This window comes from Pezoporus wallicus, unplaced genomic scaffold, assembly GCF_028554395.1.
Source record: "Pezoporus wallicus isolate ANWC-B61680 ecotype Strahan unplaced genomic scaffold, APGP_CSIRO_Pwel_v1 contig_14027, whole genome shotgun sequence".
In the NCBI taxonomy this organism is placed as follows: Eukaryota; Metazoa; Chordata; class Aves; order Psittaciformes; family Psittacidae; genus Pezoporus; species Pezoporus wallicus.
The window spans coordinates 1-27,990 of NW_026640337.1; the positions used below are offsets into that span (position 1 = coordinate 1).

Consider the following 27,990-nt stretch of genomic DNA (forward strand, 5'->3'; position numbering starts at 1 on the left):
ACGCTCCAGCGCTCCTCCTCGGCAGCCATTTTGTTTGCGGGCGCTGCCGCCATGGCTGTTGAGGGCGGCCATCTTGCGGTGCCGGTGCCCCCCCCCTCGCGGGAGGCCAGTGCTGGGGGAGCGGGGACCCCCGCGCGCGGGGCACCCCGCAGGTCCTATCCCGGGCGCGCAGTGACGGTCAGGGCGCTCGGCTGTGTTTGTGGGTTTTAACTCCTCTCCCAGGGGCCGTGTCCGGACTGCCCTCACACAGGGGTTATACCATAGCGCTGCCCCCCCGCAGCGCGCCCCAGGGCGGTGCCAGCACTGGCGGCTGCTCCGGGCGCGCCCGGCCGAGCGGGGGGTACCCACAAGTCCAGTGCAGGGGACACGAGGCGGGGCCGGGGTCACCCCCCCCTCCCCGAGGGGCTCAGCCCCCGTCGCAGCGGGGTCGCAGAGCTCACGGTGCAGGGCACGGCCCTGGTTCAGTTGATGCTGGTGGTGCGGCCCCCGCCCTCTGCGCTCTCAGTCCCGCTGCAGGAGGTCCCCGCTCTGCTCAGCCCCCGTAGGCAGACGGCATCTGCATGATTAGGAGCGAGGGGACAAGTCAGGAGCCGCTGCTGCTTCCCAAGGCAGTGCAGGGAGGTTCACGCTCTCCCCCCTCACACAGCAAGATGCAGGTCATAGAAGCACTGAGTGCTGGTGTGGGCATCTCCAGCCTGGCAAGGGGCACTTCTGCCCCCACGTATGACCGCCACCACCCCTCAGTGATGGCCTGAGGGGGCCAGCGGGCAGTGCTGGGTCCTGCCCTCCAGGAGGGCAAAACACAGCAGGGACAGCTCCCAGTGCCAGGGCGCAGGATGGTGGTCCTGCCTGCCCAATGGCAGTCATATGTGGCAAGGCCACCACCAGCTCTGCCACAGGGCCAGGCTCCCACTGCTTCCCATCGGGAAGGACACTTCATCCCAGGCTGGCACAGGACATGGCACTACCAGAGCCCCCAGCCCCACTCACGGTAGCGGACGTGGATTGGCCACACCATGATGCAGCAGAGAGAGGCAATGGCGGCGACGGCAACACCTCCGGTGACCCCCACCATCACCCAGTGGTAGAAGCTGGCACACTCAGAGCAGCAGAGCTCGGACCTGCAGGGACAGGGCAAGGATATGGCTCATAGGCAGGAGCAGGGGCTGGACCAGTGCTGATCAAAGTGCCCTGACAGCAGGCCCATGTCCTCAGTCTTACGACTAGGAGGTGAAGGAAAGGTCCAAGGCAAGGAGAAGGGGCTGTACCCCACTGAGATCCCCACCCTCTTTGTGTGCCTGGAGATGCAGCCCTCATCTGGGGCTGGAGAAGTTGGGGGGTATTTATGACAAATCAGAGCAGGTTTCCACCCATGTCCCTTGCTCCAAGGCAGGGGTGTTTGCTGCCTGGCATGCAGGCGATGCGGCTGGAGCCGTCACTGTGAGGGACACTCACGGGCACGGGTGCAGGTTCTGGATAGCCATCACGGCCAGGCCGTTGGCCATCTTGTCCGTGAAGCTCATGGCGCCGTAGACGAACGCGCTGCTGTGCTGCAACGGGAGAGGAAAGCTCATGGGCCCCGCACAACGCAGCGAGAGCCTTGTGCCCTCTCATGGGCACAGCTCGTATTGCAGCAGAGCCCGTCCTCAGCGCCCTGGCAGGGGTCTCCATCCCCCGGGTCCGTGCCGGCCGGGAGAAGCGCAGGTACCGTGTTGGTGCCGATGAGGTCTGCGGTCATGGAGAGGGAGGTGACCAGGATGGTGGCAGAGCCAGCCCCAAGCAGCACGGCCGCCCCGTAGATCTCTGCTCCCATCTGCTTGACCAGGGTCACCCAGGAGGCGAAGGTGAGGATCACCAGGATGCCCACGAAGTAGGTCAGCTGCTCCAGCCAGCATGGGCAGAGGCAGAAGGAGAGGGGAGAGCTCAGCTCCCGGCCCAGCGGGCACCAGCACGGCCATGGGGAGCAGGGAGGACATGGGTACCCAGGGGATAGCCCTGGCTCCTTTCCAGCTGGTTCTAAGCAAGGAGCCTCCAAGCAGCAAGAGCCTTGTGGTGCTCCAGAGTGTTCTACAGCCCAAGCCCCACAGCGCTGCAGGTGCGGGGCCTGGCACTGGGACACCCAGTCACCAGGAGAGGTGGAGTACTGGGGAGCAGCGCCTGCTGCAGCATGGAGCAGGGTGTCCCCATCCCTACCCAGGGTGGTTCAGCCAAACCCTCCCTCTGCCTCTCACGGGCACCACGGGGCTGACCACAGGTGACTGCGGACCAGAGTGCACAGGATAGACCCATGCCCCCCCCCCCCCCCCCCCGCCCACTACTCCATGCTGCAGCAGGGCATCATTGGCAAAAGATGCATGAGGGGTTCCTGCTCTCCAGCCAGGCTGAGGTGTGCCAAGTGCTCTGCACACTTGTGTGGTCAGGATCTGGCCCATGGGCCTTTCCCTTTGGTCAAACTCAAGCCTCACCAGGCCCCCAGGACTCACATTTCGACCCAACCACTTATTCACAGGCTTCATGAGGAAGGAGGAGAGGAAGCCACTGACATACATCACCAGGGGGATGGTGGCGATATATTTCTGCAAGAAATGAGGACAGGGAGGAGATAAGCTCCACATCATCAGCACAGGACCCCTGCCCACGGCACCTTGACACAGGAGCAGGGACCTGCCCAGTGCCCACCTTGGGCAGCATCAGCGAGTTGGTCAGGTACATGGCAATGTAGGCCTGGGAGAGGTTGACGATGAGCCGGGTGGACATGTAGAGCACCGCGACCTGTGAGGGACAGACAGGGCAGCAGTGCTCAGCCCGTGCAAACAGGAGGCTTGGCACCTCCTGTGCCCAGCCCTGCCATGGCACAGATGTCCTCTGAGAAGGGGACAGCCCCTGATGTGGTAGTGGGTGCCCAGTACCACCCATAGAGTAAAGAGTAGTTTGAGCTGGAAAGGACCTTAAACCTCCTCCAGTTCCAACCCCTGCCACAGGCAGGGACCCCTTCCACTAGAGCAGCTTGCTCCAAGCCCCTGTGTCCAACCTGGCCTTGAACACTGCCGGGGATGGGGCAGCCACAGCTTCTCTGGGCACCCTGTGCCAGCGCCTCAGCACCCTCACAGGGAAGAGCTTCTGCCTAAGAGCTCATCTCGGTCTCCCCTCTGGCAGGTTAAAGCCATTCCCCTTGGCCTGTCCGTACAGGCCCTTGTCCAAAGTCCCTCTCCAGGTTTCTTTCTCATCTTTCTATCCCCACAGGACGTCTCACTGCCAGAGGACCCCCAACCACCAGAAGGTACCTGATAGAAGGCAGGTTCCCACAGCCAGTCCCTCCAGATCAGCAGCGGACGCAGAGGGCTCAGCTCCTTCTGAAGTAGGGGAGTGCTCTCCTCTGGCTGGGCTGATGAGCCCCATGGGTACGGCTTCTCTTTGGTGCCCAGGTGGAAGATGAGGGAGAACACAGCCCCCAGTCCCACCACAATGAGGGACAGGTTCTGGGTGAGGCAGAGGGGGTGAGCATGGCAGGGGCTGCCCTTTGCCTGTCCATCAGCCACCCCCAGCTGGTGGAGAAAGAGGTTCTCAAAAGCCCTGGGAAGCTCAGTGCAACCCCTGCCCCATGCAGTGGGTGATGTTTCAGGGTGCTGCTATTTCACTCCCACTGGTACCTCCCCGTTTCAGCCATGCCCCACACAGGGAAGAGGGCACTCCAAGGCCACTTACCCGGAATATAGGGATATCCTGGGGGCCTAAGTGCTCTATGCGTTCAGGCTGGTCCACCTGGAAGTTCAGCAGGAGCCAGGCCAGGCCGTACACAGTGATATTGGCCATGACGGTGAAGGCATACCTGAGGGGAGACAGGACCTGCTCTACTGGAGGGTGTCCCTGCCCATGGCAGGGGCTTGGAGCTGGATGAGCTTTAAGGTCTCTTCCAATTCAAACCAGGCTGTGAGTCTATGATCCCTCTGAGCCACCCTGTTCACTCTCCAGTCGCAGCTCACCTCTGCCACAAGGGTGCCCCAAGGTACCTGAACCAGTGCCCCCAGATCTGGAACCCAGTTACCCCAGCACTGCCCCACATCCTCCCTGCCCCACTGCACTGCAGCTGGTCCCCACTCACTAGAAGGGACTTCCTCCCACCCCTGCTCCATCTGATAAACCCTCAGCCTGATCCTGACAGATCACAGAATCATTTGAGTGAATGAACTTCATGATGTTCACACAGTCCCACCTCTCAAGCCTGTCCAGATTCCTCTGGATAAGCAGCACTGAGCTGGCTCTGTGCACAGAGCTGCACATGATACCCAGCCTGGCCCTGAGGCCATACCTAACTATGGCACAGCTTGTGCAAGGCCAGGGGCATCTGGGGGTGTCTGTTCCTGTGAGTATCACCCTCCAGTGCCAAAGGAGAAGTGCCCCCAGGGAAGCATCCCAACACCTCTGCCACCAAAACATTCCTGGCAGCAAAGGGTTTGGGCCACCAACCCAGAGCACCAGAGCCACTTGGACACATTCTGCAGGACACCCACATGGCCCAGTCTTGGTCCTGCCGTACCAAGGGCTCACATGTGCCATGACACCCAGGGGACCTCTCACCATGCAAAGGGACATAGCAGAGGCGAAAAGCTGTGCTCACCGGAAAGCTGTGAGCTCCACCTTCTCATGGTCACTGGTCACCAGCTCAGGGATGAGGGAGAGGTGGGAGACCTGTGTGGCTGCCCAGCCAAACTGGAAGATGATGATGAAGGGGAGGTAGTAGATGAAGGCTGCCCACTGTGGCGTGTTCTCCTCGCAGGCCAGGCAGGGGTTGAAGATGAAGGGGAAGGACACAAGGACGCATGTGGTGCCTGGGAAGAGAGCAGAGCAGTGAGAGGCTGCAAGCCCTGTTTCCTTGGGACACCAACAGCCGCAGCCAGCTCAGACACAGAAACAGAGCGAGCCAGCACCTCTGACAGTGTGCTTCAGCCACCTCCCATCTGCTCTGTCCAGAGGACAAGACCCTCACACACGGTCACACCTTGCAGGCACCAGGAGCTTCTCTCACCTTCCGCACACGATAACCAGAGCCAGGGCCCCCCCAAGGGGCTGCAAGGCTCTGGGGTCCCCCTTCCCTGCTCCCGGGGGTCTCCCCCCACACTCACACCAAGGCCCCGCAGCACCAGGGACACCTCCGGGCAGCACTGGGAGGGCCGGAGCAGATGTGACCCATGGCTCTTAGCCACCACAGACGGTTCCAGCTTAGCCAGGGGCCGCGGAGCCAAGCTCCTCCCTCAGCAGCAGTGTGACGGCGGGGGGACGCCTGCGTGGAGCAGGCAGGGACAGGATGGCTTCTCCTTCCTCTTCTACAAGGTTACAGAGCACATCTGCTGCACTGCTCCAGAGCTCACACCCAGCTCTGGTGCTCCAGGAGCTCTCAAGAGGCGCAGAGGACTTGGCCACACCACGGTGTCTGCCCCAGAGAACCCCTGGGACAGGAAGGGTCTGAGAGGGTTCCAACTGCACCAGACCTCCTTGGCTCCTTTTGAACCAAGCCCTGCAAGGATCGAGCTCTGCATCCCCTAAGGACATCCCTAGGGTAACGCTGGGGCAGCAGCTGCACACCCAGGCTGCTCCAGCCTCCGTGTCCACCCCTGGCCCATCACCACCATCAAACACCAGGGCCACCCACATGGAGCTGGGCTCCACTGCCATGCATCTGCACCCACATACCCTGGATCTACCCAAGTGAACGCGGCTTTGCCAAGAGCCAAAGGTATGCTGAGGAGCCCACACTGCCCAAGGCAGGCCATGGGAGCCCCCAAAGCACCCCCTTTTCCCACCCCTGGCCCCCGCTTCCAGCAACCAGCCCTGTGGGGGAGGACTGAAAGAAGCAGGATCACAGGAATACCAGGCTTCCCTGGGCAGGGAATCTGGAACAGCACCACCAGACTGGCTTAGAGAGGCAGCAAAGACATTCATCCTTCCCAGACTGCTATGGCTGGAAACTGTCCCCCAGGAAGAGCCAGTGTGATGCTGAGCCATCAGCACCACCAGCACCGGGAGCCCAGTGCCGCGTTGGGGAGATGCCACTGATAGCAACTCGTGGTGTCTGCGCCACAACCACCCCCCGGGCTGTGGTTTCACAAGTTTCCTCTGCTGGGAGTGCGGGTTGCCAGGGCACTCCCACACGGAGCATCTCTGCCACAGTGTGAGGAGTGCAGCACTGCTCCAGGTCTGCTGGACCTCACTGCCATCACCCCACTTCTGGGGACAACAACCCCTGCTCTGGCCAGGGAAGCAGCCTCCAGCCATGCTGCTGGAGCTGGGAAGGGCGATCCAGGACTTCCCTTTGGGAGCAGCAAGAAGCGGAGCTGCCCGTGGAGGGGGCAAGCACAACATCAGCCACTTCCCTAAATCTAGGGGACAGTTCTGAGCTGAGCCCTGGCAGAGGTGAAGCTTCAACACCCTCCCTGACTCACCCAGCAGTACCCCGGGGACATCAGGCACCTTATCGGGCTATCACTGGGCTGCACAGAGTGGTTGGCTGAGATAAGTCTGGGATTAAGATAAGACCACCCCATGCTACAACTGTCCTCTCTGTGTGCATCCACTCTGGTGTTACCATTAAGGGGGTTTATCTCTGCCTGTGGATGTATGTTTCTTCAAGCCAGCTACCCAACAACTGCTCTGCAGGGCTGGAGCAGGCTCCTGCATACCAAGGACCCTACTCCAGGTCACAGTGACCCCACCACGAGCGTCCCGATGAACCCCTGCACCTCCTCGCAGTTTGTTTGACCCCAAGGCATGGTGCAGGATGTCAATAACTCAACACCAAGCCACTGGTGACTCCTCTGTGTTCCCACAGGGCTCTCTCTCCCCATGTGCTGGTTGCCTTCCCCAGTGCAGACAAGGGCCCCAGGGCCACCCACAGGGACAACCCAGCGGTGCCAGGCCACAGACAAGGCCCCGATGAACCCTCGGGCTCATAGGGAAGCCCAGATGTTAACAACAGTCTTGTTACTGCCACAGAATCGACTCACTGAGCACAAAGCTCTGACCCTGACTCAGTGACACCCACACATGGAGGCACAGGGACACTCAGTGCATGGCCTGAGGGACAGTGGGAGCCCAGGGCAGCACCAGCCACTGTGTCACAGCCTACTGGGATGGGGATGGTGCCCATGGGCAGGATGGGGACACCACAGTGTCCCTTCCCCAGCTGTGCCTGAGGGATCCCTCTCCACTCAGCATCTCTAAAGAGCGCCTTTGATGTCTGCCCCCCTCACCAGGCAGCCCAGAAAGGTAACAGAGGCTGATCGTGCACCCCAGAAAGGCTCCCCCTGGGCCATCATCTCCACACAAGGCACCCTGGATGGGCCTCTTCTGTTCCCCAACCCAGGGTCACCCCAGAAAATCTCCCTGGGGCCACCCATCTGCACTCAGAGCATCCCAGAAAGGCTCCCGATGTCCCCCACCCAGGACGCCCCAGAAAAGCTCCCCTGGGGCCACCGATCTCACCCTCAGTTCCCCCACCCAAGAAATGTTCCCCAAGGGTGCCCATTTCCACCCAGGGCAACCCAGAAAGGTTCCTAGGACCACCCATCTCCAATCAGGACACCCCAAAAGGCACCCGATGTTTCTGCACCCAGAAAAGCTCCCCTGCGGCCACCCACCTCCAATCAGAGCACCCTGGATAGGCACCCTCAGTTCCGCCCCCCCAGCGCACCCCAGAAAGGCACCTCCAGGGCTGATCCCAAAATGCTCCCCAGGGCCACCCATCTCCACTCAGCGCATCCCCGGCGGGGCTCCCCCAGCGCCGCCCCGGCACCCACCGGCGAGGTGCCAGGACTTCCTCCTGCCGTAGCGGCCGCAGCCGGCGGAGCGGTCGGTCTCGTAGCCGAGCAGCGGCGTGCAGAGCCCGTCCGCGAGCTGCCCCGCCAGCAGCAGCGCGCCCGCGGCGCGGTGCCCGAAGCCGAGCGCGCTGTGCAGGAACAGCAGCAGGTACGTGAACCACAGCGCGGCGCAGGCGTCATTCTGGAAGTGCCCGGCCGCGAAGCTCAGCCGCGCCCGCAGCGGCAGCGCCTCCGCTGCCCGCACCGGCAGTGGCAGCGGCAGCGCCCGCTCCTCCATGCCGAGCCGGGCCGGGATGGGACAGGCGGACGGACGGGGCGGGGCTGTCCCGGTGTCGTCCGTCGTCGTCGTCCCCCACCCCCGACGCCGGGCTGGCTCTGCTCCGCCCCCCGGGCACACCGCGCGGGTCCCGCCATTGCCCCTGGTTTGGTCCCGTCCCAGCCCCGTTTCTGTCCCTCAGGGCGCGGACCCCGGACCATGGCTCACAGCGCCAAGCAGCTGCCGGCCGGGATGCTGTAAGTGCCTCCCCCCACCCCCAAGCCCAGCGGACTGCCCCCATCGCTGTCCCGGTGGTGCTGTGCGTTCTCGGGGGGCCTCTGCCAGAGGGGAGACTGAGATGAGCTCTTAGGCAGAAGCTCTTCCCTGGGAGGGCGCTGAGGCGCTGGCACAGGGTGCCCAGAGAAGCTGTGGCTGCCCCATCCCTGGCAGTGCTCAAGGCCAGGTTGGACACAGGGGCTTGGAGCAAGCTGCTCCAGTGGAAGGGGTCCCTGCCCGTGGCAGGGGGTGAGACTGGGTGAGCTTTAAGGTCCCTTCCAGGACAAGCCAGGCTGGGGTTCCATGGTTGTGCAGTGGGGTGGCATGTGCTCAGCTGAGGCAGGGACGCTCTGCTGGGACCCACGTCCTGCAATGAAGCCTGATGTGTAAAGGTGATCAGCGAGCTGGGGCAGAAGAATCTGGGCCCACCAGCCCTGTGTTGGAGCCCCTTGGTGCATCTCGGTGGTAGTGGCAGAAACCTGATGGAGCAGTTGTGGCTGGAGTGGGTCAAGCCAGCAGCAGTACCCTGCCCTCATCCTCTGCCTTGAGGCTTCTCCTTATCCCTGGCAGTGCTTGTGCTGGGTGTGTGTGATGCTTCCCTGGAGCCAGGATTGAAACCCCTACAGCTTCTCCTCCCTTCCTGAGGAGGATCAGCTGGTTTGTGCCGTTTGGGAGTCCTCGCTGAGGTGTGTAGAGCAGGGAAGTGACAGTTGCTGTTACCTGTCCTCAAAAGCAGGACTTGTGCCTTCTGCTCCCCTTCCAAATGTCATTGACAGATCCCAGGGTCATCCCTGGGCTTTGGGGCAGCCTTTTTGTCCTAGGACTGTCTGGTGCCGGGCTTTGCTTGAGCACCATCAACTCAACTGCGGCCTCCCATCACTTGGGAGCAGGGTCTCCAGGGCTGGTGGCAGGTTTGGGGGCTACTGGGACATGGGCAGGAGTTCGGGGAGGTGTCACCTTTGGTCCCAGCAGTTCCGCAGCCCTTTCTGATGAGCACTCTCTGGCTGCAGACATGCCACGAGCAAAGCTCAGCATGGGAACTTCCTGGTGGCCATCAAGCAGGAGAAGGGAGAGGTGGCACGGACGAGTGGTGAGAAGTCACACGGTGAAGAGGAGGTGAGTTTTAGTGCCTTTATCCCTCCCCACAGAGGTTGCCCAGCCTGGAGCTGTGCTTCCACTTGCCTTTCAGCAGCCTGGGCACAGCCAAGTGACCCTCAAGGGGTCCTTGACCATTCCTCAAGGGATGGGAGGCCCAGGAGGCTCTGCATGCTGCTCTAGTGTCCTGCGTTGGCAGGTGGCATCATGTGCCCTGATCCATGGTGGCTTGTCCTTTTCCCTTTGCTGGGTGCCAGCCAGTGAAGAAGAGAGGTTGGCCCAAGGGCAAGAAGAGGAAGAAGATCCTTCCCAATGGCCCTAAAGCCCCAGTTACAGGCTACGTGCGCTTCCTAAATGAGCGGCGTGAGCAGATCCGCACACAGCATCCTGACCTGCCCTTCCCAGAGATCACCAAGATGCTGGGGGCTGAGTGGAGCAAGCTGCAGCTCTCAGAGAAGCAGGTACTGGCCTCCACCCATCTGTCTACTTGTCCCACTACTGGTGGGGTGGGCAGCAGAAGTCTCGAGTAGTGGGGAAGGGAGTCAAGCAGGCCCCTGGGAGGCTGGGGCCAGGCTGAGGCCCCTGTGTGTCCACAGCGGTACCTGGATGAAGCAGAGCGGGAGAAGCAGCAGTATATGAAGGAGCTGCGGGAATACCAACAGTCAGAAGCCTACAAAATGTGCACGGAGAAGATCCAGGAGAAAAAGATCAAAAAAGGTGTGTTTGGGGAGCAGTGGCTACTGGAGGCACTGTCAGGACCTGGCCAAGCACTGCCAGAGCCTCTGGGGGATGCCGGGCTGGTTCTTAGGGGGAACCTTCTCCCTTCATTCCAGAGGACATGGGCTCTGCAGCAGCAAACACCTTGCTGAATGGGCACCCACACAAGGTAAGGACCCAGCCAGTCTGCCTGTGTGTGGGGAAACTGGGGCACCCCTTGCCCTGTCCTTTTGCCTTCTGTCTGCCCAGCCCCAAGAAAATTGGGACCCCTTGGGTGTGCTGAGCCCTGCCTGATCCATCCCCCAGGCTGGTGAGTGCAGTGACACCTTTTCCACCTTTGATGTGCCTATCTTCACAGAGGAGTTCCTGGACCAAAACAAAGGTGAGAGGCTGGACTGTGGGGTGGGGGCTGCTGGTGCTTGCAGCAGCTTGCGTGGGGAACAGCCTGTATCCCATGGGGCAGGACCATGGCTGGCACTGGGTGCGAGATCCAGGCTGTGGAATGTCCCTGCTGAGGTTGGATACAGGGACTGGAGTCTGTGGTTGGTAATGCTGAGCCTCTTGGATGAATTGTATGTTGGGGAAGGGATTGAGAAGAGAAGGCTCCTTAAAGGGAGACCTTAGAGCAGCTCTAGTGCCTAAAGGGGCTGCAGGAAACCTGGAGAGGGGCTTTGGACAAGGGCCTGTAGGGGCAAGCCAAGGGGAATGGCTTGAACCTGCCAGAGGGGAGACTGAGATGAGCTCTCAGGCAGAAGCTCTTCCCTGTGAGGGTGCTGAGGCGCTGGCACAGGGTGCCCAGAGAAGCTGTGGCTGCCCCATCCCTGGCAGTGTTCAAGGCCAGGTTGGACACAGGGGCTTGGAGCAAGCTGCTCTAGTGGAAAGTGTCCCTGCCTATGGCAGAGGTTGGAACTGGAGGAGCTTTAAGGTTCCTTCCAACCTAAACCAGTCTGGGTTTCCATGGGCTTGGGATGTGGGAGAGCCAAGGGTACCCCTACTGATGTAGTGTGGTCCCAGCAGCACGGGAGGCAGAGCTAAGGCGCCTTCGGAAGATGAACACAGAGTTTGAGGAGCAGAATGCCATCCTGCAGAAGCACACGGAGAGCATGAACTGTGCCAAGGAGAAGCTGGAGCAGGAGCTGGCCCAGGAGGAGAAGCAGACCCTGGCCTTGCAGCAGCAGCTCCAGTCTGTGCGCCAGGCCCTCACCGCCAGCTTCGCCTCCCTTCCCATCCCCGGTGAGTTTGGGGTGGCTGTGGAGACCTGCAGGGAGACATCCTGGAGCTCTGCATGTGGTATAAGCAGGGCAGTGAGGTGATGATAGACACTCATCTGATGGTGGAGTAGGATTTTGGAGCAGTTTGGGGTGCCCAGGGATGTGGCAGTCAGGTGGCTCCCCTCTAGCGGGGTAGGGCAGGCTGGGAGCCATCTTCCTCTTGAGCCATAGTCACCCTTGTGCCCACAAGGCAGAGATTAGTCCAAATCCTTTTGTTCTATGATTCTATGATTTCTGGGTTTGTGGTGGTGTGGTGCTCTCCTGCTGCAGGATTCAGGGTCCTGTCACCAGCATTGATGGGCTGGGCCAGGCTAGATGGAGACTCGCTGGCCTTGTTTAACTGGGCTTCTGCCCCACAGGCACTGGGGAGACACCCACACTGAGCACTCTGGACTTCTACATGGCCAAACTTCACAGCGCCATCGAAAGCAACCCACTGCAGCATGAGAAACTGGTGGTGCGCATCAAGGAGATCCTGTCCCGGATAGCCAGGTGAGCTGGTGTCCTGTGTGTCCTGGTAAGCACTGGGGCAGCCCATGGCAGGGCTGAGCAGCAAAGTGGGGGATAGAGAGGGGCTTTGAGCTGCTCCAGAGCTGTGGGAGAGAGAAGCTTCCCCCCTGTAACTCAGCTTTACTTTCTTCCGTCTCCAGTGAGCACTTGTGAAGGGGACCAGTCCCTGTGGAGCCTGGGGCTGGCCGGACCCTGGCCCTGTCCCTTGGAGCTCACACTAGGGACAGTCTCTGCTGGGGTCCGGTTCTTTCTTCTCCACCCCTTACCGGAGCCATGAGCAGGGACCCCCTGACCCTGGGGCACCATCTCTGAGGACATTTAGCTTCTGGGGACCAAGTGATGCCAGGGCTGTGAGGGACATGGTGTTGTGGCTGTGAGCAACCCCCCGCACACCCTGTGAGCCCCCCAGCTCCTGGTGCTCCAGCTCAGAGACGCCCCAAAGGCTCTTTGGTGGTGGGTGAGTTGCTTGTGGGTTACAGCCTCTTCCAGCGTGACACAGTGGCTGCTTTTAACTGGCCTGTGCTGGAAGGGAAGCAGCCAGGTACCTCCTGGCCCCTGGAGCAGCTAAGGCAGCTTCTTGCTGCCCTGTCCTGCAATGCTGATGTGGCACGTTCCCTTCTGCCTTCCTCTTGCTTTATTTAATCCTCTCCATGGGTGCCTTCATCCCCCTGCCTGTCACCTCCTTTCCCCTGGCTCTGGGACCAGGAAGGGCAGCTCCTGCCACCTGCAACAGCAGAAGCGAAGTAATCATTCTGGATGGGGAGCTGGCCCCAACCCCGTGCACAGGCTCTGGTCTCCTGCCCGAGCCCATCCGAGAGTGGGACCACCACACTGGTGGCTGTGTCCTGGGCCTGCCCTCCCAGGGGCTGCCTCTCACCAATCTCAGACTGTTATTAGAGAGTGTCTTATTTTCTTACTTAGCATAATGTGGATCAAGCCCTGGGTTCAACCTGGGGCTGGACTGTGCCTGCTTGGCTCCTGCCTGTGAGGTCTGTTCTCTGTCGAGTCTCCTGGTTGCCATCTCCTGGTGGCTGCTTGGCTTGGGATGGGAGATGGAGCAAATAAATATTGGAGAAAACCAGGCTGGGCTCAGTGTGTTCATGCTTGGGGCCAAAATCCCAGGGATGTTGGGGTGCACATCCCAAGCCCATGGAAACCCAGACTGGTTTAGGTTGGAAGGAACCTTAAAGCTCCTCCAGTTCCAACCTCTGCCATAGGCAGGGACACTTTCCACTAGAGCAGCTTGCTCCAAGCCCCTGTGTCCAACCTGGCCTTGAACACTGCCAGGGATGGGGCAGCCACAGCTTCTCTGGGCACCCTGTGGCAGCGCCTCAGCACCCTCACAGGGAAGAGCTTCTGCCTTATCTCCAACCTGAACCTCCCCTGTGTCAGTTTGAACCCATCACCCTTTGTCCTGTCGCTACAGTCCCTGATGCAGAGCCCCTCTCCAGCACCCTTGTAGCCCCCTTCAGACCCTGGAAGCTGCTCTGAGGTCTCCATGCAGCTTCTCTTCTCCAGTCTGAGCAGCCCCAATGTTCTCAGCCTGTCTCCTATGGGAGCTGATCCAGCTCCTGATCATCCTCATGGCCTTCTCTGGACTTCCAACAGCTCCATGTCCTTAGGCTGGGGACATCAGAACTGCACCCAGTGCTGCAAGTGGGGTCTCACTAGAGCAGAGGTGCAGGATCATGACCTGCTGCTCATGCTCCTGCTGATGCAGCCCAGCACACAGGGGGTTTCTGGCCTGCCCTGAGTTCCAGGAAGGGTGTGATGGAGCCAGGGCCCATTCTGGGCCCAGTGTGTTAATACTTGGAGCTGCTCTGGGCCTAATCCTGGGGGTTTGGGGTGTGGAGCTCCGATGCTGGCCCTGAGCCCTTTGCCGCAGCTGCACCAGGTGCAGTGGAGCTGGGGCCTGTTGTGAATGGCAGAGCTCACCCGATCCCAGGTCCTGGCTCAGGTTCCCGGCCCTGGGATCACCTTTCAGCCCAGCACCATCTATAATTGAGCGACGCGGGCAGCGATGCGGCGCGCGGGCAGGCACGGCCGGCAGCCCCCACAGGGCAGCCCCATGGAGAACGGCATGAGGCAGGCACCAGGCACCCCTGAGCCCCCCGCAGCTGAGGGCCCCCTGGCGCCCCGTGCTCCCCGTGCGCGACCCCGGCTGGTGTTCCACACGCAGCTGGCACACGGCAGCCCCACGGAGCGCATCGAGGGCTTCACCAACGTCAAGGAGCTCTACGCCAAAATTGCGGAGGTCTTTGGCATCTCCCCCACTGAGGTGAGGGGGGCGTGGGCGGGGGCTGGGTCCTGGGTGCCCCCGGACCCTGCTGCTCCCATGGCTGGCTCCTGCCCTGGCACCACCAATGGAGGGCCTGCAGCAGCTGACGGGGGGCTCCCTGGCGCAGATCCTCTTCTGCACTCTCAACACGCACAAAGTGGACATGCAGAAGCTGCTGGGGGGGCAGATCGGGCTGGAGGACTTCATCTTTGCCCACGTCCGGGGTGAGACAAAGGAGGTGGAGGTGACCAAGACGGAGGACGCTCTTGGCCTCACCATCACAGACAACGGGGCTGGTTATGCTTTCATCAAGGTGAACCGCCTCACCCGGGGGGGCTGCCCTGGGGCCTGCAGGGTGACCCTCTCCCTGGCAGTGTGCTCCTCCCATCACCTTCCTGAGGGTCTCCCCCACTGTGGGGAGGGCCCTGCCTGGCTGTGGAGGGTTTTATGGGTGGGGTGGGGGCTGTGTCTCTCTGTCCTTCCCCTGTTGCCACCGTGGTGCTGTGTCCCCCCCGTCCCCAGAGAATCAAGGAGGGGAGCATCATAAACCGGATCCAGGCGGTGTGTGTTGGGGACAGCATTGAGGCCATCAATGACCACACCATCGTGGGCTGCCGGCACTACGAGGTGGCGCGGATGCTGCGGGAGCTGCCCCGGGCTCAGCCCTTCACCTTGCGCCTCGTGCAGCCCAAAAAGGCCTTTGGTGAGTTGGGAGACTCCCCCCCTCCTCCCCCCCATCTGGGGGACCCCTGGAAGGACCAGCCCCTCCCCAGGAACCACCACCCCTGTGTGCACCCTCCAGCCCCACATCACCCCTTGGGACACCCCTTGTGCTCTGCACCCCTGCACCTACTTGTACTCCCAGTGGATGCCCCACTCCTCTGTGCACTGCCCTGTGCACTGCCACCCTGCACCCACGGGTGTCCCCATGCCCACACTGCCTGTGAGCATCCCCTGGCACAGTTCACCGTGGGGTGCTGGGCCACACGTGGGCTGGGATGCAGGTGTCAGGGTTGGGGGGTGTCAGGTTTGGGTCAGGGGGGCTCTGGGCTGCCCTGACCTCCTGTCCTGGGCTGCAGACATGATCGGGCAGCGGACGCGGAGCAGCAAGGCCCTGGGTGAAGGCAGAGTGAACAGCGGGAAGGAGACGCTGCGGCTGCGGGCACAGGGCCCGGCCATGCTGGAGGAGGGGGTAAGACCCCCAAGAACCCCTCACCCTGAGTCCCTGGACACAAACACAGTGCCCAGGGCATGCAAGAGCATCCCCCATGCTCCCGGGTGAGCCTGCACCAGCGGGTGCCTCGCTGAGGGCACCCGTGAGCATGGCTTGGTGGGACCAGAGGTCCCTGCTCTGTCACCCCCTGACCCCCTTCAGCCCAGCCCCTGCAAGGAAGAGGCCACGCATCGGGTGGACGATCTGCTGGAGAGTTACATGGGCATCCGAGACAGTGAGCTGGGTGAGCGGGGGGGGGGAATGAAGGGCAGCAGGGGGGCAGTGGATGTCCTCCCGGCCCCCCACCTGCTCCTGACCCTCCTCTCTTCCGCAGCCTCGACCATGGTGGAGGTGGCTCAGGACAGCGCTGGCGCGGCGCAGCTTGCCCATGGCCTGGCCTCGGTGCTTGGGGACTTCGCTTTCCCCCAGGAGTTCGTGGCTGAGGTGTGGGCGGCCGTCTGCCCCTCCCGAGTGGGGCAGGAGTAGCGGGGGGGGGTCCCCATCCTGCCCCGCCAGAGCTGCACCCAAGGCAGGGGCAGTGTGGGGCACCACCCCCCCCAGCTTCCCTTTGCACACCCCAAAACACGGCTGTGGCTCAGTAAAGCAGGGAGTGGAGGAGCCCAGGGGCTGTTCCTCTTTCTGTGCCCCCCTGTGTCCACCCAAGTGGGCACAGAGCTGCTTTATTGGGGTCTCATGTGGGTGGGGACAAGGTGGGGGAGCAGCCTCACACCTGCTGCCCCCCCTTTGGGTATTGGGTGGTGATGAGCACCTGTGGGTGAGGGTGATGGGGACAGTTGGTTACCCTGGGGTGGAGGCTGCTTCTCCTGTCCCCACATGGGGCCACTACTGCAAGACAGAGCTGGGGGTGAGCTTGCGGCGCAGGGAGAGGTTGAGGACGGGGTAGAGGGAGGTGATGGAGGGCCGTGGCCACAGCCCAGGGTAGATGCGCTGCAGCACAGCCCGGCGGAAGAGGATGTAGACCCAGGGGTCCAGGATCTGGTTCCAGGTGACCATGCGGATGTAGATGAGCAGCATCTTCTGCGTCTCCATGGGCAGCGTCTGGAGCTGGCCCTTGGCTGGCAGCTGCTGCAGCACCATCTGCACAATGAAGATCTGGGAGAAGGGGGAAAGGTGTCAGTGGGGGGGGAATCCATGCAGAGGTCATGAAGTGCTTTGTGGTCAGGGAGATGAGGAGGGTCCAGGCTGGGCATTGAGCCTGTTACAGAGGGATCCTGGGCTGGTCTGGGGGCCCTGCTCTCCTGTGTGTGGCACTGAGCCCCAGAGCCCATCATCCAGGTCCAACAGACAGAGCGGTGGCAGAGGGACACCAAGTCTCAGGGCATCACCAGGAAAACACCCTGAAACCTGGGACATCACCAGGGGGAGCATAGAGGGACAGCAAGACTCAGAAGGGACATGGTGGGGGTGGGAAAAGACCCAACTCCTCACCAGGAGCGTGAGGGGGGTGAGCCCAGGTCCTCACCAGAAGGGGCATCCAGCAGATGGTGGCGATGATCATGATGCCCACAAGCTGCACCATCATCTCCACCTCGCTGTCCCGGCGCCGCTGCACTGACTCCCGGTCATGGTAGACACGGCAGAGTGTCACCATGCTCACCGTGTTGAAGACAAAGGACAGCAGCACAGAGAAGATGCCCAGCAGAGCGAAGAGTAGGCAGAAGATGATGTCCCCGGTGTCAGGCAGGAGGGTGAGGAAGCACCAGGAGCCGGGGTACTGCAGCGTGTACCGGCCCAGCCCCAGCACCGGCAGCAGCCCCAGCAGGCAGGAGAAGCTCCACACCAGCCCCACAATGGACCAGGCGCGGCGCTTCGAGACGCTGGTGGAGCGGGAGAAGGGGCGGTTGATGCCGAAGAACCTCTCTCCTGCCATGGTGGCCCCCAGCAGCAGCGGGCACTGCCCGAAGAAGACCATGGAAAAGCCAAGGAAGTTGCAGAGGTGGCAGCTGGGGTCCACCCTGGCCCAGGCGAACTTGATGAAGTGGTAGGGGATGACGACCGAGGCCGTCACCAGCAGCCCCATGAAGTCTGTGACCACCAGCCCGCAGAGGAAGACAAGGAAGGAGGAGCGGGCCTGGCTGGAGAGCTTGCGGGAGGAGCTGAGCAGGACGCAGAGGGCAAAGAGGTTGGAGCCGAGGCCGATGAGGCCGAAGGCAGTGGAGAACCAGGGTGAGGCGATGCTGCTCTGCACAGGGTCGTGCCCGTTGCTGGCGTTGAACACCCCGAAGCAAGCGTCTAACTGGCTGCCATTGGAGGGATCCATGTCCCCCCACCCCATCAGGTGTACTCCTGGCTTGGCTCTATGGCGTGTGTGCCCCACTGGTGCTGGCACTGATCCTGTCTTGCCCTGTGAGGACAATTACAGAATCCCAGACTGGTTTGGGTTAGAAGGGACCTTAAAGCTCCTCCAGTCCCAACCCCTCCCACAGGCAGGGACCCCTTCCACTAGAGCAACTTGCTCCAAGCCCCTGTGTCCAACCCAGCCTTGAACACTGCCAGGGATGGGGCAACCACAGCTTCTCTGGGCACCCTGTGCCAGCGCCTCAGCACCCTCACAGGGAAGAGCTTCTGCCTAAGAGCTCATCTCAGTCTCCCCTCTGGCAGGTTAAAGCCATTCCCCTTGGCCTGTCCCTACAGGCCCTTGTTCCAAGCCCCTCTCCAGGTTTCCTGCAGCCCCTTCAGGCACTGGAGCTGCTCTCAGGTCTCCCCTTCAGGAGCCTTCTCTTCTCCAGGCTGCCCCAGCCCAGCTCTCTCAGCCTGGCTCCAGAGCAGAGCTGCTCCAGCTCCATGGCCTCTTCTGGCCCCACTCCAACAGCTCCATGTCCCTCTGGTGTTGGGGACACCACAAGAGTGTGCCAAGAGGGGTTTCAGGGACAGAAACAAGGTGGGGGTTTGGGGCTGGTCCCCCATGGCCAAACCCACCCAGCATCCACTCAGGGCAGCAGATGTGGGTCTGTGGTGGGGGGACACCCAGCAGCACCATGGGGTTGGCACAGCGTGGGGTGCAGCTGGTCAGGATTAACAGTACCGGGCCCTGAGCCATGGGCGCTGCTGCCGCGAGGCTCTAACCCAGTGCAGCGGGTGCTGGGATCACAGCACTGGCAGCTCCGGGAATGGGCAATGGGTGCCCATCCCTGGGACCAGACTCCATGTGGGGGACCAGGCTGGGATCAGACCCCCCACCCTCTTCCTGGGACTCATTTCTCCAGGCTCTGGATGTTCCTGTCCCCTGTCCCCCAACCATCCCCAGCCTGGTGCCCCTACCTGTCACCTCTGTGAAGTGTCACGCTCCTCGTGCAGGGTAGCACTGGCCTCTGCCCTCTGTTCACATAGGATCCCAGCCTGGTTTGGGTTGGAAGGGACCTTAAAGCTCCTCCAGTTCCAACCCCTGCCACAGGCAGGGACCCCTTCCACTAGAGCAGCTTGGTCCGGGCCCCTGTGTCCAACCTGGCCTTGAGCACTGCCAAGGATGGGGCAGCCACAGATTCTTACCCTTAATGGCCACTGGGGAGCAGGGAAGGGAGTGGGAGTGGGACATGTCCCCATCCCTGTCCCGGTCCCGCTGGCAGATCATGGCAGTGATTCACTGCCCCGGCTTTTTCCATGAGACAAGAGTGAAAACTTGTGTTGTTTGTTTGCTCTGGTCCTCCCATGACTGCAGTGGCCCCAAAGGCATCTGTCCCCTTGAGGCACGTGGTCAAGCCTCAGTGAGATGGATCCAGGTCCCTGTGGACCCATCAGCCTTTCCTGCATCCCCCTGGGATCTCCACGGTAATGCCCCAGCTCAGAGGTCCCACTCCAGATATCCCCTGAAGTGCCTGGGTGCCGTCCCCAAGCGTGTCTGTGTCCTCCCAATCCCAGGGTGGTTCCTGCACTGGGTGGGGACCAGGACCCATGGAACGATGCTGCCCAGCTGCTTCCATCACCTGTGGACTCACAGCCATGGGATGTGGCACACCATGCCCTCCTGGGAGGTGGTATACCAAGACCTCTGCTTGGGTGCATGGTCGCTGCGTGGCAGGATGCCACCCCTCTCCCCACAGTGCCAGCTCCACACTGCACATCCCAAACCCACCATCACCCATGTCCCCTCCCGTCCTGCCTTGGAGCTTCCGTGATCTGGACCCTCATTGCCAGCAGAGCTGGGGACACCACAGCCTAAGGACTGGGCATGATGCAAGGGTGAGCTCGAGTGCTGAGCATCCATGTGCTGCTCTGGGCAGAGCTGCCTTGGAACTGTGCAGCTCTTAGAGGGGATAAGGCATTAAAGAGGGAGCATTCAGCCACTGCCCCACACACACCAGAGCAGAGGCACTCATTTGACAAGGTTCATGTGGGATGAGGGGATCCTCACTCACCGTCCTGTGGAGGAGACACCCTGAGCCTGCAAGCGGTTTTGAGGTTACTGAATCCAGCCAAACCCTTTTCCAGGGAGCTACTGCAGATGAAGGCAAAGGGGTGAAATCCCAGCGGAGAGGAGCAGCTGAGGGATGAGAGGTGCTGGATGCAGAGGTGCAGGTATTAACAGGGTTGGCATCATGCAGATGACCCATGGGATGCCCGGGCCCCACTTCCTGCCCTTGGCCACATCCGAGCTCAGGGAGGGGAAGGCAGGAGGCGGAGCAGGAGCACAGGCGGCTGCTCCTTATCAGCGTTCCCAGCCTGTCGCTCCCCCGGTTCCTCGGGCAGGGGGCGGGGGGTGCTGAGAAGGGAGGTTTCTGGGCAAGGGAACACGACAAAGAGAGCCCCATCTGCCCCTCCAGCCGATATCCCTCCTGCAGGTGATCCCATAGGGCACCGCTAGGCACCAGGGATGGCCCCAGCACCCACCACCCCCAGGATGGTGCTCTCTGCGTGGCGGATCAGTTCGAGGACATCAGCTGGGCTGATGATGGGATAATGATGGGATAACAGCTACACCATGTGGACAGGAACCCAGCAGGGCTCCCGCATCCTTTCCTGGACCCACAGCCACCAAGGGGACCAGCTGCTGGGGTCCTGGCCTGGCCTGGAGCAGGGACACCCCTGGGACACCCAGGATAGGGACACCGACGGGGAGTGGTGACACAGGAGCAGCAGCAATCCCTGTCAGGCTCGGTGGCTGTGGCCCATAGCATGGGGGCCGGGCAGGGTCCGCCCCGACGTGGGGGTGACCGGTGCTGGCGGGGCAGCTTGGGACATGCCAGCCCCGGACACCCGGCCCAGGGTACGGACAGGCACAGAGTGCGGGGTGGGGGGCACCGCCCGTGCCTGTCCCCCCGGGGGGTCTCCAGGTCTCTGGGCAGTCCCGCCTCCCCCCCCCGCCGTGTCCACCAGAGCCCCTCCGTTCCTACGTCCCAGTCTCTCTGTGTCCTTCCCCCGCTCCTTCCGTCCCAGCTCTTTGTCCTTCCCGTCTCTGCCCGGACCCTCCATCAGCGCATCCCCCCCCGCCGCTGCCGGCCGGACCCACCCGGCTCCTCTCCGCGCACCCCGGGCACCCCCGGCCCCGCCCCGGTCCCAGCAGCATCCCCCGGCCCCGACTCTCACCTGCCCCGCGGCCCAGCAGCGCTGCAGCCCCGGCGCTGCGGTCCCGGCCGCGCTCAGCAGCGCCCGGCTCGGCTCCGCTTTACTCATTTGTTTACCCGAGACGGATTCCTGCGTTCGGAGGATGGGGAGGATGGAGCGGGGGGGCAGCGCCGGCTGGCGGGACCCATGGACCAGCACCCATCGATCCCATGGGTGACACCGGACACACCATGGACCAGCACCCATCGATCCCATGGGTGACACCGGACACACCATGGACCAGCACCCATCGATCCCATGGGTGACACCGGACACACCATGGACCAGCACCCATCGAGCCCATGGGTGACACCGGACACACCATGGACCAGCACCCATCGAGCCCATGGGTGACACCGGACACACCATGGACCAGCACCCATCGAGCCCATGGGTGACACCGGACACACCATGGACCAGCACCCATCGAGCCCATGGGTGACACCGGACACACCATGGACCAGCACCCATCGAGCCCATGGGTGACACCGGACACACCATGGACCAGCACCCATCGAGCCCATGGGTGACACCGGACACACCATGGACCAGCACCCATCGAGCCCATGGGTGACACCGGACACACCATGGACCAGCACCCATCGAGCCCATGGGTGACACCGGACACACCATGGACCAGCACCCATCGAGCCCATGGGTGACACCGGACACACCATGGACCAGCACCCATCGAGCCCATGGGTGACACCGGACACACCATGGACCAGCACCCATCGATCCCATGGGTGACACCGGACACACCATGGACCAGCACCCATCGAGCCCATGGGTGACACCGGACACACCATGGACCAGCACCCATCGAGCCCATGGGTGACACCGGACACACCATGGACCAGCACCCATCGAGCCCATGGGTGACACCGGACACACCATGGACCAGCACCCATCGAGCCCATGGGTGATATTGGGCACCCCACGGACCAACACCTGTCGGGCCCATGGGTGCGTGTGGCTGGGGGGCAGGCAGTGAAGGAGGGAGAGTTCCAGCCACTGCCTTTGGGGTTCTTTCTTCCCTGTTTCCTCCCAGGCCATCCCTGGCTGAGCCTTCACACACTTCCTGCACCCCCAGGGCTGAGCTTTAAATAACTCACAGGAAGGAGATGCCGGGGCTGTTACCCAGCCCCAGGGATGTCCAGCAGGATGGGGATGGAGACGCGGACGGGACACGCACGTGTGGGGGTAAGGCTTTTGGGGCTTCCTAAACCCCTGCAGCTGAGCCCTGGTATGATGGGGGGGCTGCAGCAGGTGTGAGACTTCCCTGAGCACCAGCTCCTATGGCCTGTGCATGGCTGGATGCAGCCAGTGGTGCTGAGAACAGCAGGACAGGGCAGCCCTCCTGAGCGCTGGGGGGAGATAACAGCCATGGGGCAGACCCCGAGTGCAGGGAGCCCCCCAACAGCAGGGCTGGCTCTGCCCCAGTGCTGGGGAGCCCCAGCAAGTCCTTTGGCTGTGGGACTGTAACAGGGAGCAGGATGCAGCGAGGTGGCCTGTGGGGAGGAAACAGCCTTGCTGCTGCAGTTCATGGCCAAGAGGCTTCCTCACATTCCAGCATCATTCTGGCTTCAGCAGCCCCCAGGTTCAGAAGCTGCTGGGGATGGGGCCATGTGGGTTGACCCCTGAACACTGGCTGTGTCCCATGGCCAGCACCAGGAGGGACCAACACCAGCGAGTCCCAGGTCAGCCTTGAAGGCGCCCAATATCCCTGATGCTTAAGGCTTTCAGGAACACCCAAGCTCAGGCAGGGGCAGCCTGGAGCTGCTGAGGCACCGGGTGGGAGGGACTGCAGGGCAGATTTTCCCCTGTAAGGAGATGTCCCATCCAACACCCTCTGCTCCTCCCTGCCAAGGCAGGCGCCTCACAGCCACTGAACCTTCATCCCATGACCAGGGTCAGGAGGGGGTGGTGGCTCTTCCAGGCTGGGGAAGCCAGATGCCAGGGTGGAACATGCCAGAAACAGGGCTGGCCAGGAGGGTGATGAGCCCAGGGATCCATCTGGGGAGGAGCAAGGGTGGCTGCAGCTGGGGAACATCTGGTCTGGCACCAGCAATGGGAGCGTGTGGGCCTGGGAAGGGGCCAGTGGGGGGCAAGGAGAGAGCATGGGGCTGGATAAGGCACTCCAGAGTTACAGCAGAAGGAATGAGGTGACAGACACTGGAGAGGTCGGTGGGGACACCCTCAAGCACTACCCAGCCCCCAGAGATGCTCCCAGTGCTGGCCGAGTGTGGTACTGGCTGGTGGGGATGTGCAGGACAGGAGTGAGCAGCATAGGGTGCCCACACCCAGCAGGCCACTGCTTAAACAACCCCTATTTATTGGTACCAAAGTCTCAGGGTCCCTCAACATAAAAGCAAGGACAGGGAAACCCCTCAGGAACAGGCCCTGTGCTGGGCCATGCCTTGGGGATGGCTGTGGGGCAGTGCATGGATTGCAAGCGAGAGCCCCTTGTTCCAGGGCTCTGGAGGTGAGTGGGGCAGCTCCTCATCTGCGGTAACGGTACCGCTTGAAGTGGAACCAGAGCTGGAAGATCCCATTGGCAAACTGGCAGCGGAAGCCGTGCCGGTGGGAATACTCCCACTCGCGGTTGACGATCTTGAAGGCGATGTCCTCGTAGGGGGGCCCAGCATGGAAGCGCAGGATGGCAAAGTCCTTGTTGTCCTGACAGGCCTCCAGGAAGTACTCGGGGGTCGAGCGCTTGTCAATGAGGTCAGGGTAGAAGATGTTAAACTTGTAGCCCTGCACGATCTTAGGAGGAGGATTGTCAAAGTCATAGTGGGTCTGGTTGTACTTGTTCCACTCGAAGCCTGTGTGCACCCGGTTGAAGAAGCGAGGCTTGCGAGGCCGGTACTTGTCAGCCCAGAGATAAGCTTTGCCTGTGAGGGGCATCTCCACACTGAACTGTGCTTCGTCTGCACCCATCCCCTCCTTAGCCTTACGGAAGAAGATGTCATCAGTGCTCTCGGTGGCATCGCCTATAGAGAGAAGAGGTAACAATTGGTCATAGCATCATGGAATGGTTTGGGTTGGAAGCGACCTCAAAGCTCATCCAGCTCTAACCCCTTGCCATGGGCAGGGACACCTTCCACTAGAGCAGGTTGCTCCAAGCCCAATCTGCCTAAGATCCCATCTCAATCTGTTCCCCCTCTAGCCATGAACCCTGAAGCACGTTTTGGCAAGCACAGGGGCTCCCACCTGTGACCTGCAGCTGCTGACGCAGGAGCAGCAGGCGATGAGTGTCCTCTTCAGCCTCCAGCACATGTGCATCGAAGGGCAGCTCATTGGTGCTCAGCAGCCGGGGGCTGTACTTCCCTGCATCGTAGTCATCCAGGCTCTGCTGGATTAGGTCCTCCTCCATCAGCACAGCCTCTCCCTTGGCCTCTGCATCCTGCTCAGCCTCTGGCTCCGATGATGGCCCTGGCTGTACCATCTCCTCTGGATCTAGCCTGCAAGGAAGAGAGAAGAGAGGACTGGGACGGGGATGGTACCCTTGTTCTGTGCTTGCCTGAGGTCTGCCTACGGAAGGATGGGAGAACAAGGCTGCATCTTCTGCCTCGGGTGTCCCATTCGAGAGCCCTAGATGCTGCCCATAGGAAAGGCTTCCTACCTGTCACTGGGGGAGGCCAGTTCCTGCTTGATAGGAAACAACGGTTCACTCTCCACTCCCTGCTCCTGCTTCAACTTGTACAGCTTCTGGCGCAGCACATCCTGGTGCCGCTCCCGCAGCCTGCAAGGATGAGAGGAACTGTCAGGTCCCACCCAGCAGAACCCCCTCATGCCCACATTTCCCAGAGCTCCGACACCCACCACATCAGCTGGAAATCTGCTGATGTTTGCAAGGTTTGGGGTTGAACAACCCTCCAGTTTGATTCCCTCTTGGAGACCTCACTGTAAACATTGCTGCTGGAGAAAGGACTGTCCCCAGCTCTTCCCTGCTCTTGGGGCAAGCTACCGCTTAGGAAAGTGTAAAGCCTCCCCAGCGGTGACTTTAGGTTTGTGTCCCCCTGCCAGCTCTGCTCACAGCAGGGTCTGTGCTGCCCCTTCCCATAGCCCTGGTCAAGGGGCAACCCTTGGCTCTTACCTGGCCCGAGCCATGTAAGCCTTCAGCTGCTGCAACAGACTCTCCCAGTACCCAATGTCCAGGTTGGGGCCTCCTGCCCGGATCTTGCTCTCAATGCCCTGGTACAGCACTTGCAGCTGGTTGTACGTCTTCCCCTTGAACACGGACTGCACGTCGGAGCTGACCGAGGCATTGACACCATCCCGACGCTCTCCTGGACACACAGACAAGGGCAACCAGAAGGTCAGCAGATCCCAGATTGCTCCTCTGAGCCCCAGTGCACACAGCAGACCCTACAACCCACCACTCACACTCCTCTTGACACCCACACCAGGCTCTGTCCTCCCACTTACCCGGTCCTCCTTTCCCAGAGGCCTCCAGTTTGCGGAGCTTGGCTATCTCATCCTCCGTGATGATGGTCATGTCCCTCCAGAAGTCCACGTTCTTCCCTTGCTCCAGCTCCATGTAAACCTGCAGGCAGAAGACAAGCAGGGCATCAGGCTCCTGCTCCACACCACAGGTAGGGAAGCAGAGCTGTAGGGGGAGAAGCCTTGAGCACAGGGCTGGCAGAGCTGGTACCTGGATGTCCTCCACCAGATCCTCCATGTCGGAGACGGTCAGGCCGTTCAGGAAGGTGTAGGGCTCGTGCATCTCCACGGCCAGATCGTCATCCTCCGCGCTGATGTACTTGGCCAGAAGGTCAATAGGCTTTGCTCTCCCATCCCGAATCCGGATCTTGGACCTGGAAGAAAGAGACAGAAATCAGTGCCTGCCACCCCTGCTCCTTGCTAGGCCTATCCCCTGGAGCCGCACATCTACCGCAGCTTGGCCTGCTGCAGGTGGAAGTTGTCCTCCTGCTCCTCCCAGGTTTTGAAGTGTTCCGCCTCCTTCTCCCGCTGCAGCATCTCCAGCTCCTGCTCACGCATTGCCTTCTCCCGCTCTCGCTCCAGGCGCAGCTGCTTCACCTGCCAGGGCAGAGGGAGACGTGAGGCCTCTGTGGATGCAACCCTGAACCTTGGTGCTGTGACCTGGCACTTGTCCTCCTCAGCATCTCCTGAGCTGGACTGAACCCCAAGAGAAGAGTCTTTCCACCACGGAATAGCAGAAATCTACTGCGCCCCCCCTGCCCCCCCAATCCTGCATCCTGTGGGCACCCCAATGAGAAGAACAAGGGCACTTTTTCAGGTGAGAACTGGCCTAGCCACAGGGTTCTCTGGTGGACTGTCTGAGAGAAGGGGCATCTGACCCCACCTTCTGCAGCTCTAGGCGATTGTCCTCCTGGATTCGCTTGTTCCTCTCCTTCAGGTCCTTCTCATCCAAGTGGCTGATTCCTTTCTTTTCCAGTGCCTGAAATGGAGCAGCCAAGGGCAGCCATGAAACCTAGTGACTTCTACAGCCCCAACCAGCCAGCAAATCCCATCATGTCCACCTGCTTCCACTGCTCCAGTGAGCTGTGATCCTGTCAAAGGTCCCCCAGTCCCTTAAATCCCACTCCTGATGCCCCTCAGTGAAGCATGAGCACTAACACACCGACAAACACTGCTCAGCTCTCGGCCTGCAGCACCCAGTAGGTCCAGGCCCCTTTCCTGTCCCCTGACCCACCTCCTCACCCTGCACCCCTTAGCTTAGTATTCAAGACAAAGAAAGGAGATAAAACCCCACCAAGCTTGTCAGAAACACCCGTCTCCTGCCCTAGAGCAGTGATTTACTCCAACGGAGCTGCTCTTCGTGTTACAGAGGACCTCACCTCAAGCAAAGCTCCCTCAAAGACCCACAGCTTCTCTGCCCTGTTCTTTGGCAGCCACCTAAGCATGGTCTCCCTTGAGCAGCAACATACAGGCACTGAGGAGCTCACCTTGCTCCAGATGAAGGTGCCCAGCAGATTGTTGTCCCCAAAGGGATTGTCAGTGTTGGTGTAACCCATGTACTCCTCTCCCCATCCCATCTTCTCCCGTTTCTTCCTCTCCTTGGCCTCCTTCTTGGCCAGCCGCCGAGCCCGCTTCTCCTCGGGCGTCTCCAGGGCCTTCATGAGCGCAGCCTGCTTCTTCTTCTCCTCCTTCAGCCTCAGGCGCTCCTGCAGGCTCAGCTGTTGCCCCGTCTCCTCCCGGCCCCGGCAGCGCGGTGGGGAAGGGGAGCTGACAGAGGACACGGAAGACTTGGAGCCGTCCCTCTTCCTCCGCTCCCGGCTCCGGGCTCTCCTCTGGTCCCGCTCACGCTCAGAGCTCGACCCGGAGGAGCGGCCCCGTGAGTGCGAGCGGTGCCTCCTGCGGCTGCTGTGGTGCTGGTCCCGGCTTCTGCTCTTCTGCTTCCATTTCTGCCTCTCACCGCCAGACTCGGAGCTGCGGCGGAGGGAAGGGGTGTCCGGGACACGGTTCCTGCTCTGCGCCGGGGAGCGCGGGAGCGGGGACCGCACCTCCGCGCTGCGGCCGCGCCAGAGCTCCGGGAAAGCTCCAGGGCGCTCGCCCGGCGGCACGGGACGCACCTTCAGCCCCGAACGGGCTCGTTCTGTGCCACGGGCCACGCTCTGCGAGGCGCTCACCGGCCCGGGGCCACCGGAGCCCGCCCCAGGGCCCTGCGGGGCCTCCCCCTCCGCCGCGGCCTACCCTGGCCTGCGCCAGGCCTTCCTCCCGCGCCCGGCCCTGCTGCAGGGAGCCTGCCTCGCCCCGCCCAACACAGGCCCGCGGGCCCCCCGAGACACAGCCCTGGTCCCCGCTCACCCCGAGCTCGGCTCTCGCCGGTGGCCCCCGCTCCTGCTGCGCCGCCGCCGCTTCCCCCGGCTGCCGGAGCGCTCCCGGCCCCGCTCCCTGCGCCGCCGGGCCGGGCTGCGCGACCCAGAGCCCATCGCCGGCTGATGCGGCGTCAGCTCCGCCCCGGAGTCCTCGACGGCCCCGCTCGGCCCCGAGCCCGCACCGCAGCCGCC

The 27,990-nt window shown here is 61.8% G+C and overlaps 5 protein-coding genes across 6 annotated transcripts; 2 read left to right on the forward strand and 3 right to left on the reverse strand.

The window, feature by feature from the left end:
- Positions 1 to 461: 461 nt before the first annotated feature.
- Positions 462 to 8,127, reverse strand: MFSD12 (major facilitator superfamily domain containing 12). The gene is made up of 10 exons (XM_057418739.1): positions 7,794 to 8,127; positions 4,619 to 4,829; positions 3,706 to 3,829; positions 3,285 to 3,479; positions 2,680 to 2,772; positions 2,484 to 2,576; positions 1,709 to 1,879; positions 1,456 to 1,550; positions 991 to 1,121; positions 462 to 556 (listed from the first exon to the last, which is right to left on the reverse strand). Exons 1-10 carry the CDS (start codon positions 8,089 to 8,091, stop codon positions 462 to 464), a joined length of 1,506 nt encoding a protein of 501 aa, XP_057274722.1. The 5' UTR covers positions 8,092 to 8,127.
- A 118-nt stretch (positions 8,128 to 8,245) lies between these two features.
- On the forward strand, positions 8,246 to 13,020 carry HMG20B (high mobility group 20B). Its single transcript, XM_057418765.1, has 9 exons — positions 8,246 to 8,327; positions 9,357 to 9,462; positions 9,699 to 9,902; positions 10,038 to 10,158; positions 10,275 to 10,327; positions 10,465 to 10,540; positions 11,176 to 11,391; positions 11,789 to 11,921; positions 12,080 to 13,020. Exons 1-9 carry the CDS (start codon positions 8,290 to 8,292, stop codon positions 12,090 to 12,092), a joined length of 960 nt encoding a protein of 319 aa, XP_057274748.1. The 5' UTR covers positions 8,246 to 8,289; the 3' UTR covers positions 12,093 to 13,020.
- A 700-nt stretch (positions 13,021 to 13,720) lies between these two features.
- On the forward strand, positions 13,721 to 15,916 carry GIPC3 (GIPC PDZ domain containing family member 3). The gene is made up of 6 exons (XM_057418764.1): positions 13,721 to 14,217; positions 14,345 to 14,530; positions 14,740 to 14,920; positions 15,297 to 15,409; positions 15,593 to 15,674; positions 15,765 to 15,916. The coding sequence occupies exons 1-6, from the start codon at positions 13,960 to 13,962 to the stop codon at positions 15,914 to 15,916; spliced, it is 972 nt and encodes a 323-aa protein (XP_057274747.1). The 5' UTR covers positions 13,721 to 13,959.
- Positions 15,917 to 16,149: 233 nt separating this feature from the next.
- Positions 16,150 to 21,071, reverse strand: TBXA2R (thromboxane A2 receptor). Of its 2 annotated transcripts, none has more exons than XM_057418745.1 (3): positions 20,975 to 21,071; positions 16,914 to 17,795; positions 16,150 to 16,543 (listed from the first exon to the last, which is right to left on the reverse strand). In XM_057418745.1, the coding sequence occupies exons 1-3, from the start codon at positions 21,059 to 21,061 to the stop codon at positions 16,274 to 16,276; spliced, it is 1,239 nt and encodes a 412-aa protein (XP_057274728.1). In that variant the 5' UTR covers positions 21,062 to 21,071; the 3' UTR covers positions 16,150 to 16,273. The 2 variants fall into 2 exon arrangements, with proteins under 2 accessions (XP_057274728.1, XP_057274727.1); XM_057418744.1 differs by lacking the exon at positions 20,975 to 21,071 and adding an exon at positions 19,807 to 20,171.
- Positions 21,072 to 23,310: 2,239 nt separating this feature from the next.
- Positions 23,311 to 27,912, reverse strand: CACTIN (cactin, spliceosome C complex subunit). The gene is made up of 10 exons (XM_057418713.1): positions 27,788 to 27,912; positions 26,926 to 27,409; positions 26,322 to 26,417; positions 25,890 to 26,035; positions 25,650 to 25,812; positions 25,424 to 25,541; positions 25,092 to 25,284; positions 24,618 to 24,737; positions 24,206 to 24,456; positions 23,311 to 23,985 (listed from the first exon to the last, which is right to left on the reverse strand). Exons 1-10 carry the CDS (start codon positions 27,910 to 27,912, stop codon positions 23,495 to 23,497), a joined length of 2,187 nt encoding a protein of 728 aa, XP_057274696.1. The 3' UTR covers positions 23,311 to 23,494.
- Between the last annotated feature and the right edge of the window lie 78 nt (positions 27,913 to 27,990).